The following is a 14,999-nucleotide window of genomic DNA, read 5'->3' as shown; positions in this document are numbered from 1 at the left end:
GGTAGAGCCACATGGCCGTCTAGAGCCCGACCTTCTTGCAACTGTACGTTCCTGTGACCACTGCTGCAGCAATCATGTACAGTGGCTAAATTCCTGCCAAGTACAGGGTTATTACAAATGATTGAAGCGATTTCACAGCTCTACAATAACTTTATTATTTGAGATATTTTCAAAATGCTTTGCACACACGTACAAAAACTCAAAAAGTTTTTTTAGGCATTCACAAATGTTCGATATGTGCCCCTTTAGTGATTCGGCAGACGTCAAGCCGATAATCAAGTTCCTCCCACACTCGGCGCAGCATGTCTCCATCAATGAGTTCGAAAGCATCGTTGATGCGAACTCGCAGTTCTGGCACGTTTCTTGGTAGAGGAGGTTTAAACACTCAATCTTTCACATAACCCAACAGAAAGAAATCGCATGGGGTTAAGTCGGGACAGCGTGGAGGCCATGACATGAATTGCTGATCATGATCTCCACCACGACCGATCCATCGGTTTTCCAGTCTCCTGTTTAAGAAATGCCGAACATCATGATGGAAGTGCGGTGGAGCACCATCCTGTTGAAAGATGAAGTCGGTGCTGTCGGTCTCCAGTTCTGGAATGAGCCAATTTTCCGCGGGCTACTCGTGAAACTTGCCCGCACGCGTTCAACCGTTTCTTCGCTCACTGCAGGCCGACGCGTGGATTTCCTCTTACAGAGGCATCCAGAAGCTTTAAACTGCGCATACCATCGCCGAATGGAGTTAGCAGTTGGTGGATCTTTGTTGAACTTCGTCCTGAAGTGTCGTTGCACTGTTATGACTGACTGATGTGAGTGCATTTCAAGCACGACATACGCTTTCTCGGCTCCTGTCGCCATTTTGTCTCACTGCGCTCTCGAGCGCTCTGACGGCAGAAACCTGAAGGGCGGCTTCAGCCGAACAAAACTTTATGAGTTTTTCTACGTATCTGTAGTGTGTCGTGACCATATGTCAATGGATGGAGCTACAGTGAATTTATGAAATCGCTTCAATCATTTGTAATAGCCCTGTATTTCTGAAATATCGTAGAAGAAACATCCAGCTTCTCGTAGCCTTATTACGTGACCTCGCTCACACTCGGTGAAGTGTTGATAATAGCGTCTTTGTCGCTTTAAAGGTGGTGTTGATCGACATCAGCTCACCACGTCCAATCTCAAACGCAACTAAAGCTCACGACCGTTACAGCGTGTGCTTAGAGCAAACCTCATTTGCATTCTCTTATTGCCGCCACTAGCGCCACTCTTATGCGACCGGCGCGAAATTCGAATAGCTATACTCCACAACACAACAACTCTTACGGGTCGTTGAACACGTAACACATGGCTTCAACATAAACAAAGCTACAGGGGCGGTGTTCCTGGACATCGAAAAGGCTTTCGACCGTCTATGGCACAACGGCCTCATTCGCAAACTCAGCGACGCGGGATTCCCCGACGGGCTGGTGCGTCTAATACACTCATACCTCACAGACAGGAGTTTCAACACTGACGTGCAGGGAAAACAATCAACACGACACGGTATACACGCAGGAGTACCCCAGGGAAGCATCCTAGGGCCTCTACTGTTTAACCTCTACATAAACGATCTCCCAACCACACACAACACAACGATGGCAATCTACGCGGATGACACAGCCATCCTCGCGCAAGATTGGAAACCATCAAACATTACGTCACGCCTACAGACTGCACTCAGAGTGGCTGAGCCTTGGTTGGAGAAATGGCAGAAATGGCGTGTTAGAGTAAACGACGACAAGTGCGAAGCCGTTCTGTTCACTAGAAGACCGAAGCAACCGCGCAAACGCCGATACGGCAGACCTATAACTCTACATGCACGCCCAATACGTTTCCGTGAGAAAGTCAAATACCTCGGTGTCTGGCTGGACCGGAAATTACTCTGGGGGGAGCACATACAACACATGAACCGAGCTAGCGCGAGGCTCAAACAGCTCTACCCTATGCTCAACAGGCGTAGCACACTGAACAGAAGGGTGTCGAGGTCCATGTACATGACACTTATCCGACCCCTGATGACGTACGCAGCTCCTGTCTGGGGATACGCTGCGCCTACACGCCTGCGCCGTCTGCAGCTCTTACAAAACAAAGTACTCAAAATCATAAGCAATGCTCCACGATACACACGCATCGCGGACCTTCACCGGGAATACCGCCTTGAGACTCTCACGGAGGTAATCCACAAACTCACCACAAGACTATACAGAAAATCCAGACATTCGCAGAACCCGTTTATTCTGAATCTGGGGTACTACGACCACAACCATAGATGGAAACATAAAAGACCAAAAGACATACTTGTAAGGACCTAACATCTATCGCCAAGCACACGCCAACACAACGGTACAGGTGAGCCCCTGTTAATCAGACGCCATTACTGGATATCCAGCTGGAATACACTGCCGAATAACTGGCACCACACAGGGAAGCCGTACCGTACACTGCATGCAGACAAGCTCCACACACCCCCCACACAGTGAGATGATCTATGGCCGATCTCCCACTACTGTATAACCATCTTGATTGTTCCAGGAATGTAGCGGCTGCAGCAACTGGGATACATCACCATCGCTTGCCACGGTAATGATGCATGATACCCATACTAACAAATCCAATCTTGCATGAACTATCACAGCTAGTAAGCCACCACTGCTCTTACTACCCATCCCACTGTCGCAGAGTTTTTTTTTCCCACGGCACGAGCCTTGGCCCTTTTTTCCCTCTGCTCTTCAGATCGGTACCCTCACTCGCGTTTCGTCCACTATCTATCACCTCATGGACCGTGTTAATGCGTAGCCTTACCCAGACGCACGGATAACATCACAGCCCAGCATCCTGTGTTCCACTTACTAGATAACTAACATGTTGACGGAGGTGACAGTAGAACTTTTGGTTTGGTCACCACGTTGGTGCGGGCGTGGAGGGGCCCCATCTCTAGCTATCATCTTTATAGTTTAGAAAAATGTCTACCAGCTTTCATTTGTGTCGTAAAACCCGTTCCTGGGTGTCGCGATTTTTTTCTGTGAGTGTATTTAAATCGTTAATGACACAGGCGCAGACTTTCTGAAAACATCGATTGTCATGAATGAAATTAAGTAAATCTTGTCAAAACAGCAGCTGTAGTTGGAAGGCAAATCAACGAAGTTTGTGGAACATACTGTGGAAGATTAATTAATTTAGCTACTGACAATATACAAAATTTTATAATGATTCGTTACTGTTACGCATGCAAAGAGAAAAGGTTTTCTATATTTGGATACCACGATGAAACTATAAGACCAGTCCATTTGTTGGGAGCGTCACCTCCATTTTCACAAGATGTTACACTAAATTTAAATGACAAAATGTCGGCACTTGGCATTTTATGTGGCATGTGAAAGGCCTCTGGCTCTGCACCCACAGTCATCTCCTAGTGATGCTTAAATATAATGGTATCAGAATTGTTGCAGGTAACTGATTTTTATTCTACCTAAATACAAGAATGAAGTGTGCCTGATTATGAAACTCAAGGAGTCTACGCAGTTAAATAGAATCTTCAGAAAGGGAATAGTCACTAGAATGTACGTAGGAATCGATATTGGGAGCGCTCTTATTTTTGCAGTGCGTAAATGTTCTGCTGTCACGTATTCAATAAGCAGAAAAAGTTCTGTTTGCTGGCGATGCATTATAATCTGGCCTGATGGGAATTTTCTTGAAAATTAATAACCTGTTCTCTGTAAATGGACTGTCACTGAACACAAATACAAGTAAAACAATACATACAATCCTGCACTATACACGGCCTAGCTAACAATTAGAAAAATGAATGAGTGTACAGCAATAAATGAAACAAGATTTCTTAAATTTTTAGGTATCTTATAACAACCTGAACAGAAAGTCAAATGTTACAGATAACCTTAAGGGTTTACACTCTGTAACTTTTGCATTACGAATAAAATATCAAATTTTGGAGATGGAAACGTCAAAATATTAACTTACTGTTCTCACTCGCTAATGTTTTATGACATCATTTTCAGGTAGAGTTTGTGTTTGAGGAAAAGTTACTTAGGCTGAAGCGTGCAACAAGTATAATACATAGTAGCGTTAAACAACGAGGAATACTGACAACACACTCGTAGTACATTTCCTCCATTGCCAAGTTTGCTGTCGACAGTCACAATTCGAATACAGTCGTGACATTAATATACTGTATGTAATACTGGAAAGAGAAATTACTTACACAGGGTCTCTCACAATTCATGTTACACACTTCTGGAGGTTTTAGACGGGTTTTAGTAGATCAAGTTTTACATAGGAACCCATGTCCGGAAACGTCATCCAAAGACGCTACAGTGCGTCAAAGTTACGGGCGCCGGCGCCTCTAAATATAAGTATATACAGCGCGATTCTGTGATGATACTACAGATTTTCAAGGATGATGAAGAAGGACAAATGTATCAGTTTGAGGTACCCGGAAACGAACGAGTCGAAAATGATAAGCGAAAACCGTTCTGTTACCTCTGACAGTGGAATACATGTATTGTTACTATTGCAAAGGTTGTAGGTAGGGAACTTTCAGAGGTGGTAGTATGGACCAAAACAAGAAATAATGTCTAGTAAATATGAGCTGTAAAATCGGATCTCAAGAGGTATGAACACTTGTTCAGTATAGGACGTATGTTTCACAGTAGCGAAGGTATGCATTTTAGAGCCCATGTTTATTGGACACTGATTTCCTTTGTTTTGGTCTACGTTACCACCTCCTCAAGTTTCCTATCTTACAGATTTAGCAAAAACAGTAACAGTACATGTATTCCATTATCAGAGGCATCAGAAACGTCGTCCGGCCGTCCAGTTGAGGTCACCACAAAGGCAACCATTGACAAAATCCATGATATGGTAATGGAAGACCGACGAATGAAAAATTCGTGACATTGCTGAGACTAGGCATCTCAACTGCGCGAGTGCACAATATTCTGCACGGAGAATTGTTATCAAGAAGCTTTGCACAATGTGGGTGCTACGATTGCTCACTGTCGACCTAAAGTACATTTCAGCACAATGTCTGACGATGTTTAATCGCAATCCGCATGACTTTTTGCACCGATTTGTGACTGTTGATGAAACCTGGATCCATAATTAGGCGCTAGAGACAAGTCGGCAGTCAAAACAATGAACAAAAACTGGTGAACGTGCACCAAGAGCATTTTGCCAGCTGGTAAGATGATTGACACTGTTTTTCGGAATTCCCAAGGAATAATCCTTCATAGATTGCTTGAAAAAAAGGTGCAACCTTAACTGGAACATATTATGATTGATTGTTGGATCATTTGAAACGTGCATTGGCTGAAAAAAGACAATGTGCTCTTTCGCCAGCATAATCAGCGATAAAAATGGCGAATGTGGATGATTAGGGCTTTCAACTGTTTTCTCATCCACCCTGTTCACCAGACTTAGCTCCAAGTTACTACTTACTGTTCGCTAACTTGAAACTTTGGCTCACCGGGAAGAAATTTTCATCAAATGAGGAAGTGATAGTCAACTAGTATTTTGCAGAGTTTGACAGACCATATTTTAGCAATGAGATGGAAAAGTTGGAGGATCGTTGGACCAAGTTCAGATCTCTCAACGGAGACTAAGTCGAGAATAGTAAGTAACGTGAGTTCTTTACGAAATAAACCTTTTTCTTGCTTCTTTACCAGACTTATCAAACCACCCTAGTCAACAGGGTATTTTGTGAAATTCGATATTGTAATTTGCGATTGTGCTTCATTAAAAATATGTACCCTGTTTTATGTGTGTGTTTATACAGCAGAGCTTGCAAGTGAAGAGAGGGATTGCGAAAGTAATATTATAGGTAAACACAAATTATATTCTTGAAGTATTTTTTGCGGAACGAAAATTACTTATATATATACTGTAATTTGTTAACTCATCAAATAATTTCGTAACAACATCATTTTGCTGCAGATGGCTAGAGGCTTAGTCATGTAAAGAAGCTTCTAAAAAACTAACATTATAGAGGATAAGATAATAAGCACAGTAGACATAATATGTTAGTAGAGCTAATTTTCGTTTCACTAATTGTTACTTAAAAAGTCTTTTTACAGACGTAAATATAAGTACCAACTGATGACGGCGAAAACGCTGATGGATGAAAACAATGCGACCACAGCCTACGGTGCGACCGAATGCAGCCTTTGGTGTTGTGGGCACGTGAGGCGGTAAGGAAATTATACGCTGCTTTATCAAAAGTATCCTGACTCCTATTATCGGACTTTAACATAGAGTGTGTCCACCCTTCTTCGGCTTTATGACGGCTTGAATTCAGATGGAGGCCCTTTCGACAACGTGTCTGAATGTCTGTGGGGGAATGACAGCCTGTTCTTCCTCGAGAACCGAAATCAGCGAAGGTAGTGATGTCTGGGGACTGGAGCGAAAACGAAGTTCTGATCCATCCCAAAGGTGTTTCATGGGATGTTGTTGTTGTTGTTGTGGTCTTCAGTCCTGAGACTGGTTTGATGCAGCTCTCCATGCTACTCTATCCTGTGCAAGCTTCTTCATCTCCCAGTACCTACTGCAACCTACATCCTTCTGAATCTGCTTAGTATATTCATCTCTGGGTCTCCCCCTACGATTTTTACCCTCCACGCTGCCCTCCAATACTAAATTGGTGATCCCTTGATGCCTCAGAACATGTCCTACCAACCGATCCCTTCTTCTGGTCAAGTTGTGCCACAAACTTCTCTTCTCCCCAATCCTATTCAATACTTCCTCATTAGTTATGTGATCTACCCATCTAATCTTCAGCATTCTTCTGTAGCACCACATTTCGAAAGCTTCTATTCTCTTCTTGTCCAAACTATTTACCGTCCATGTTTCACTTCCATACATGGCTACACTCCATACAAATACTTTCAGAAATGACTTCCTGACACTTAAATCTATACTCGATGTTAACAAATTTCTCTTCTTCAGAAACGCTTTCCTTGCCATTGCCAGTCTACATTTTATATCCTCTCTACTTCGACCATCATCAGTTATATTGCTCCGCAAATAGCAAAACTCCTTTACTACTTTAAGTGTCTCATTTCCTAATCTAATACCCTCAACATCACCCGACTTAATTCGACTACATTCCATTATTCTCGTTTTGTTTTTGTTGATGTTCGTCTTATATCCTCCCTTCAAGACACCATCCATTCCGTTCAACTGCTCTTCCAAGTCCTTTGCTGTCTCTGACAGAATTACAATGTGATCGGCGAACCTCAAAGTTTTTATTTCTTCTCCATGGATTTTAATACCTACCCCGAATTTTTCTTTTGTTTCCTTTGCTGCTTGCTCAATATACAGATTGAATAACATCGGGGAGAGGCTACAACCCTGTCTTACTCCCTTCCCAACCATTGCTTCCCTTTCATGTCCCTCGACTCTTATAACTGCCATCTGGTTTCTGTACAAATTGTAAATAGCCTTTCGCTCCCTGTATTTTACCCCTGCCACCTTTATAATTTGAAAGAGAGTATTCCAGTCAACATTGTTAAAAGCTTTCTCTAATTCTACAAATGCTAGAAACGTAGGTTTGTCTTTCCTTAATCTTTCTTCTAAGATAAGTCTTAAGGTCAGTATTGCCTCACGTGTTCCAACATTTCTACGGAATCCAAACTGATCTTCCCCGAGGTCGGCTTCTACTAGTTTTTCCATTCGTCTGTAAAGAATTCGTGTTAGTATTTTGCAGCTGTGGCTTATTAAACTGATTGTTCGGTAATTTTCACATCTGTCAACACCTGCTTTCTTTGGGATTGGAATAATTATATTCTTCTTGAAGTCTGAGGGTATTTCGCCTGTCTCATACATCTTGCTCACCAGATGGTAGAGTTTTGTCAGGACTGGCTCTCCCAAGGCCGTCAGTAGTTCCAATGGAATGTTGTCTACTCCGGGGGCCTTGTTTCGACTCAGGGCTTTCAGTGCTCTGTCAAACTCTTCACGCAGTATCGTATCTCCCATTTCATCTTCATCTACATCCTCTTCCATTTCCATAATATTGTCCTCAAGTGCATCGCCCTTGTATAGACCCTCTATATACTCCTTCCACCTTTCTGCTTTCCCTTCTTTGCTTAGAACTGGGTTTCCATCTGAGCTCTTGATGTTCATACAAGTGGTTCTCTTATCTCCAAAAGTCTCTTTAATTTTCCTGTAGGCAGTATCTATCTTACCCCTAGTGAGATACGCCTCTACATCCTTACATTTGTCCTCTAGCCATCCCTGCTTAGCCATTTTGCACTTCCTGTCGATCTCATTTTTGACACGTTTGTATTCCCTTTTGCCTGCTTCATTTACTGCATTTTTATATTTTCTTCTTTCATCAATTAAATTCAGTATTTCTTCTGTTACCCAAGGATTTCTACTAGCCCTCGTCTTTTTACCTACTTGATCCTCTGCTGCCTTCACTACTTCATCCCTCAAAGCTACCCATTCTTCTTCTACTGTATTTCTCTCCCCCATTCCTGTCAATTGTTCCCCTATTCTCTCCCTGAAACTCTGTACAACCTCTGGTTCTTTCAGTTTATCCAGGTCCCATCTCCTTAAATTCCCACCTTTTTGCAGTTTCTTCAGTTTTAATCTACAGGTCATAATCAATACATTGTGGTCAGAGTCCACATCTGCCCCTGGAAATGTCTTACAATTTAAAACCTGTTTCCTAAATCTCTGTCTTACCATTATATAATCTATCTGATACCTTTTAGTGTCTCATGGGATTCAATAGGTATTATGGACAGGACAATCCATGTCAGGAATGTTACTGACCTAAAAGCAATGCCACACAGTATGCACTGAAAAGCTGATACAGCCATCGTCTGCAAACTGTTCCTGTGCTGTACGCAGTACACAGTGATGTAAAAAATGTTTACATCATCTAGTGCTTTCTGAAGCGCAATAAGGGACACACCTAAACACAAAAAACACCGACATACTACAATACCATCTCCTCCATACTTTTTCTTTTGGCTCTACGCACGATGGCAGGCAACATCCCCAAACATTCGCCAAAACCGAACCCTTCTATTGGATTGCCGCAAGATATTCATCACTCCAAATCACTCTTCCTTCACAGCCCAATGGCGTCGCCCTTCACATCACCTCAGGCGTCGGTTAGCCACGAGCTGCTCGGCTATTGCACACCATTCTTTTCAACTCCCTCGGCACAGTTACTGTGCTCGCTTTGGAACTCACGAGTGATTCCTTACGCCCTCCGCTGCCGATGTTACTACAAGATGTTTCACTGCATGAGAGAATGGCGATGTACTTCCAACATGATGGATGTCCGGCACATAGCTCGCTTGCGGTTGAAGCGGTATTGAATATCATATTTCATGACAGGTGGATTGGTCGTCGAAGCACCATACCGTGGCCCGCATGTTCACCGGATCTGACGCCCCCGGATTTCTTTCTGTGGGGAAATTTGAAGGATATTTGCTATCGTGATCCACCGACACCGCCTGACAATGTGTGTCAGCGCAGTGTCAATGCATGTGCGAACATTACGCAAGGCGAACTACTCGCTGTTGAGTGGAATGTCGTTACACGTATTGCCAAATGCATTGAGGTTGACAGACATTATTTTGAGCATTTGTCCGCAGCTCGTGGTCGTGCGGTAGCGTTCTCGCTTCCCACGTGCGGGATCCCGGGTTCGATTCCCGGCGGGGTCAGGGATTTTCTTTGCCTCGTGATGACTGGGTGTTGTATGCTGTCCTTAGGTTCGTTAGGTTTAAGTAGTTCTAAGTTCTAGGGGACTGATGACCATAGCTATTAAGTCCCATAGTGCTCAGAGCCATTTGAACCATTTTTTGAGCATTTATTGCATTAATGTGGTATTTACAGGTAATTACGCTGTAACAGCATGCGTTCTCAGAAATGATAAGTTCACAAAGGTACATATATCACATTGGAACAACCGAAATAAAATGTTCAAACGTACCTACGTTCTGTATTTTAATTTAAAAAAACCTACCTTTTACCAACTGTTCGCCTAAAATTGTGAGCCATATGTTTGTGACCACTACAGCGCCATCTATCACAAAGCGAAAAAAGTGGTCCAACTAAAACATTCATATTTCTTTACGTACTACACGAATATGTAATTAAAATGGAGTTCCTATTTTAAAAAAACGCAGTTGATATCCGTTTGACCTATGGCAGCGCCATCTAGCGGGCCAGCCATGGCACCATCTGGTTTCCCCCTTCAAGCTAGACGAGTTTCGTTCTTTGTAGTTTTTTCGTTTGACGCCTATTTCGTGAGATATTTGGCCCGGTCACGATGAATGGACCACCCTGTATATGTGGCGTCTGTTCTTTCAGATTACGGATTCGTTGAAAACTGAAAATAGTGCTTCATTCTTGCATCTGTGTTTGCCATACTCTTCGCACGACGTGTCCCACAAACATCTGCAATCTTTAAATTTTTCCAGAAAGTCTCTCCTAGAAGTTTCGTCCGCCTTGCAGCCTGTTCCACGTATTAGAACAGCATTTTTTCCTTAATGAAATTTGTTGTAAGTAATATATCTTTATTTCCAACCAATAGCTCAACACGGTATCAATACTAGGAATAAGAACAATCTGCATAAAGACCTAAAATCACTTGCATTGGTCCAAAAAGGGGTCCAATATTCAGGAACACACATTTTCAATAGATTGCCAGCAACCGTTGAAAACTTGGTTTCGGATAAAGCTCTGTTTAAACAGAATTTGAAAGACTTTTTGATAGGCTAATCTTTCTACTCTATAGATGAATATCTTAAGAGAGACTGTTAAGCCAGCATAAGTAAAAATGTCTGTCAGACTTTAGGTTTGATGACACTTGGTCACAACGGTCAAGATTAGGTATTTTTTGTATGATAAATTTATTAATAGTGCATAACAATGTTTCATTCTGGCAGCGTGTTAATCCTGTAAGTATTAGCTGTTCCAGTTTACTGCATTATATTAACCTATTTCGACAATCTCCTGACAAATGATCAAGGTAGGCAGTATTATACACAAATGTTTTATGTTATACTTTCTGGCATGTTCCACTCCCACGAGAAACGTCTCATTTTTTGGTATATGGAACGAAAACTCAGTCTAATCTAAATTTAATTCCGCGCGCAGTGACAAAAGACGAACATTTGTCGGGCTCTTGGCACTACAACACTACACACAGGGGGCGCAGAAAGCTATGCGCAGAAAGCAACGTGTTTTCTCAGTTGTGCGCATGACGTCACGGTGGAAGCAGCTGTGCCAAACAGTACACAGTTCGAATTGTGTGTGATTGTTTTTCTTGTGTTGTTTTGTGTTTGAAGGAGTATTTTGATTGAGTATTTTCTTCTGTGGTACTCAGTCAACAGCGGAAACATTCGGAATTCGGGAGTATTAACGGTTTTTGCTGTAATTGATATTTGATTCGGAACTTAAATAGTTAGCGATAGTGGACAGCGGAATCAACATTGTGTTCGCCAGCTCTATAGTTTATGGTTCGTCCTGTGAAATTCTTATTGGAGAATCTACAAGTGAGTGAGAAAATTAATTTTTACAATCCAGGCTGTGCTGTAACGGGCTGTTTTTCCTACAACTGGAGCACAAAGGGAACTGACGTAATGTATCACAGTTTCCCGCGTAATGAAACATTACAAAAACTATGGTTGTCGAAATGTTGTAGGAAAGACAGTGTAAATGTTGAGCATGCAAGAATATGTTCTCGCCATTTCGCAGAAACAGATTACTTAAGGGATTTACAGTCTGAATTGCTTAATTTGTCCCGAAAAAGAATGCTCAAGCCAGATGCAGTTCCTTCGCGCAATTTGCCGTGCAGTAGTGCGACTGTCAATGTGTCACCCGCAACAGAAGACAGAACGAAACGGTATAAGAAACGAGAACTACATAAGAAATCTCTGGAAACTTTGGAAAAGCTGTCACCAAATAAGAAACATCATAATAAGAGCACATGTACAGATGACAGTTTTTTTTTCAGACACAGCTAAAGTTACTTTGATGAATACTATAGCGGCTTTAGAAAGAAGGAATGCTGTTCTTACAAACAAGTGTGTACAACTGCGAGCTCTTAAGTAAATTCATTTCAATGCGATTAAATGAATAGTTTCTGATTTATTTGAGCCGAGGGTTCGAATTTCAAGTGTGTGTCAGTGTGGTTGTGATCTGACATTTCACCGATGTGTGAGGCATAAGCTGCGAAAGAATATAACTCATCAGTTTTAACTGTAATATTTTAGCAGCAGAAAAGCAGTTTAGACATCTCATTTCTGGTATAAACAAAATCTTCCGCCAAAAACGACGTAAACGCGCATGCCGTGTCGTCTGCTTGTGAGCGCTTGCTTCCACGCTGACGTCACTAGGCCAGCCAATGGCAGAGAAGGGCGCTTACTGCCCAACCTTATTATTTAGTAACCTTGGAAGGATCGGCTGTCGGGTGGTCCTACCCGCCCGACATACTGACAAGGAAGGTTCGACGGTCGGTCGCTCAATACGCCTACACACGTCCAATGTGTCGGTCGGTTTGTCGATTGGATCGCGTGTACCCTTGTTTACAAGTGTTGATGTCCGTTTCGCGGTGCTGCCGCGGCGGCGCTAGTTCCTCGCCTGTACCTGATGGTGGCGCTGCCTGGTGGCTGGACTTGGAATCCCCGAGCCCGCAGTTCCGGCGCGGAAGCCAGTCTGCAACCGGGCAGACAGCTACTAGGACCAAAGTGCTGCCCACAGCCTACACCATGGGAGCGCGGCCGCTGTTGCCGTTACTGCTGCTGCTGTCCCTCGCCGCAGCGCAGTTCTACGAAGTCCCGCAGCCGCTCGTCCAGGCCCTCAAGCCACGAGGACTCCGAATCTCCATACCAGGTGAGCTGCGCCTTCTATTGTCGCATCCACAGGCAGCTTCTGTCAACCCTGCACCGACTGTTTGAAACAGATACACGCATTGCCCTTGCCTTAGATGTTGCACATACAAACGCTCGGCAAACCACAGTTAGCTGTGTGGCAGAGGGTATGCAGTATACCATTACATTCATCCCATCCTATTACATTCGCGGGTGGTGCACGGGCAAAAACTGTCGTTAAATCTCTGTATGAGCTCCAGTTTCTCTGATGTCCTCGTCGTAGTCTTTAAGCGAGAAATATGGAGTAATAGTGTTTTTCACTTTCTCTGGAACGTGTGTTCTGCCTCTTCCCAGAAAAATTCAGCGACACAACGCCTTTTGGACCGTCTGCCCTGCAATGGGGCAAAAATTTGTACCGCTGTCGCGTTTAAACAATCGCGTGACGAAATATGTCGCTCTTCTTTGGATCTTATTTCTGTATTGCTACCTGCAAAGTGTCCCAGACTGGCGAGTAATACTGAAGAATCTGACAAATGAGATCTTCGTACACTAAATCTTTCGTGATTGGAGTAAACTTGTCGCGTTCTTCCGGTTAATAAATAACCTGGTTTTGCTACAATTAGATTAATGGTCGTTCCACTTCAGATCCTTCCTGACGCATATTCTGATATGGAGAGATTTAAAATGGAATGATCATATAAAGACGGTAAAGCAGATGCCAGACTGAGATTCATTGGAAGAATCCTAAGGAAATGCAATCCGAAAACAAAGGAAGTAGGTTACAGTACGCTTGTTCGCCCACTGCTTGAATACTGTTCAGCAGTGTGGATCCGTACCAGATATGGATAATAGAAGAGATAGAGAAGATCCAACGGAGAGCAGCGCGCTTCGTTACAGGATCATTTAGTAATCGGGAAAGCTTTACGGAGATGATAAACTCCAGTGGAAGACTCTGCAGGAGAGACGCTCAGTAACTCGGTACGGGCTTTTGTTGAAGTTTCGAGAACATACCATCACCGAGGAGTCAAGCAGTATATTGCTCCCTCCTACGTAATGTCGCGAAGAGACCATGAGGATAAAATCAGAGATTAGAGCCCACACAGAGGCATACCGACAATCCTTTCCACGAACAATACGAGACTGGAATAGAAGGGAGAACCGATAGAGGTACTCAAGGTACCCTCCGCCACACACCGTCAGGTGGCTTGCGGAGTATGGATGTAGATGTAGATATTAGAGGCTTTTCCAGGGACTGATCACCTGTCTTGTAACCGAACATAAACCGTATTATCTATGTGCAATATTATACCTGTGTTGAGCGTCAACTGCAGTTCGCTGCATGAAGCGTGTGTATATCTTCCTACAACTGTTCAAGTTTTGTCTGGCTACTTTTCTGCGTGTAAGCCAGGATTTCTTCAGTTTTGAAATCTGATAATTATTCTACATGTACAAGAAACGACAGTGTCTGTTAATTTGACTTGAAACTAATGCTCTCGCAATTTAAAGAGAGACCTTTCCTCGAAACACCTCTTTTTTGTAGAGTACCTCATCGAACACGTGGGACAGTTGCCACGCTCTTATTTTAAACAAATCCGTAAACGATCACAAAGCTCTTCCATTACCTAGACTGCCTATCATTCCAACTTAAGAGTATGCCATAAACTGGAGAGAATAGTTCGTGGACGCACATTTCCTAAACAAATTTTTCTGGCATCTGCCTTCCTAATGACTGAATTTGTAGTAGTTCTACTGTAGACCTAGTCAATATCTGTATCTATTTGACGACAGTGATTTAATTCCACCCACTGATCGTACATTCTGAGTGTTTGTCAAGCTTACTTGGAACAGATAGTAAAAGATGCGGGAGCTTATAAACATGTTCAGAAACGCTATTAATTACTTGCACCATCACTATTTGATGCGGCTGCTTGCTCACTTATTACGGCTGCTAATGAGAGAACAGCGTCCTATGATAGATTTAATGAATAAAGCAAATGTCGCACCTAGGAGTACAGTGGTGAACCAGGTTCCTGAAAACACTGGTCGCGGGATCGAACCGCAGCCGGACTAAGAGACTTCAGTCGGCCTTTAAACTAGCCTTCACCTCTCAATGTCGTGAGC

At 43.1% G+C, this 14,999-nt stretch overlaps 1 protein-coding gene across 1 annotated transcript in view; it reads left to right on the top strand.

Moving 5' to 3' along the window:
- The first annotated feature begins 12,590 nt into the window (after positions 1-12,590).
- LOC126176845 (beta-1,3-glucan-binding protein-like) overlaps positions 12,591-14,999 on the top strand; it is a 119,498-nt gene continuing 117,089 nt past the window's right edge. The window contains exon 1 of the mRNA XM_049924033.1: positions 12,591-12,900. Within this exon, the coding sequence (XP_049779990.1) occupies positions 12,606-12,900 (295 nt within the window). The 5' untranslated portion in view covers positions 12,591-12,605. The remainder of the gene's footprint in view (positions 12,901-14,999) is intronic.

Source organism: Schistocerca cancellata, chromosome 3 (assembly GCF_023864275.1).
Source record: "Schistocerca cancellata isolate TAMUIC-IGC-003103 chromosome 3, iqSchCanc2.1, whole genome shotgun sequence".
NCBI classification, from domain to species: Eukaryota; Metazoa; Arthropoda; class Insecta; order Orthoptera; family Acrididae; genus Schistocerca; species Schistocerca cancellata.
The sequence above is the reverse complement of the archived record's forward strand: the minus strand, read 5'-3'. Positions and strand labels throughout refer to the sequence as shown.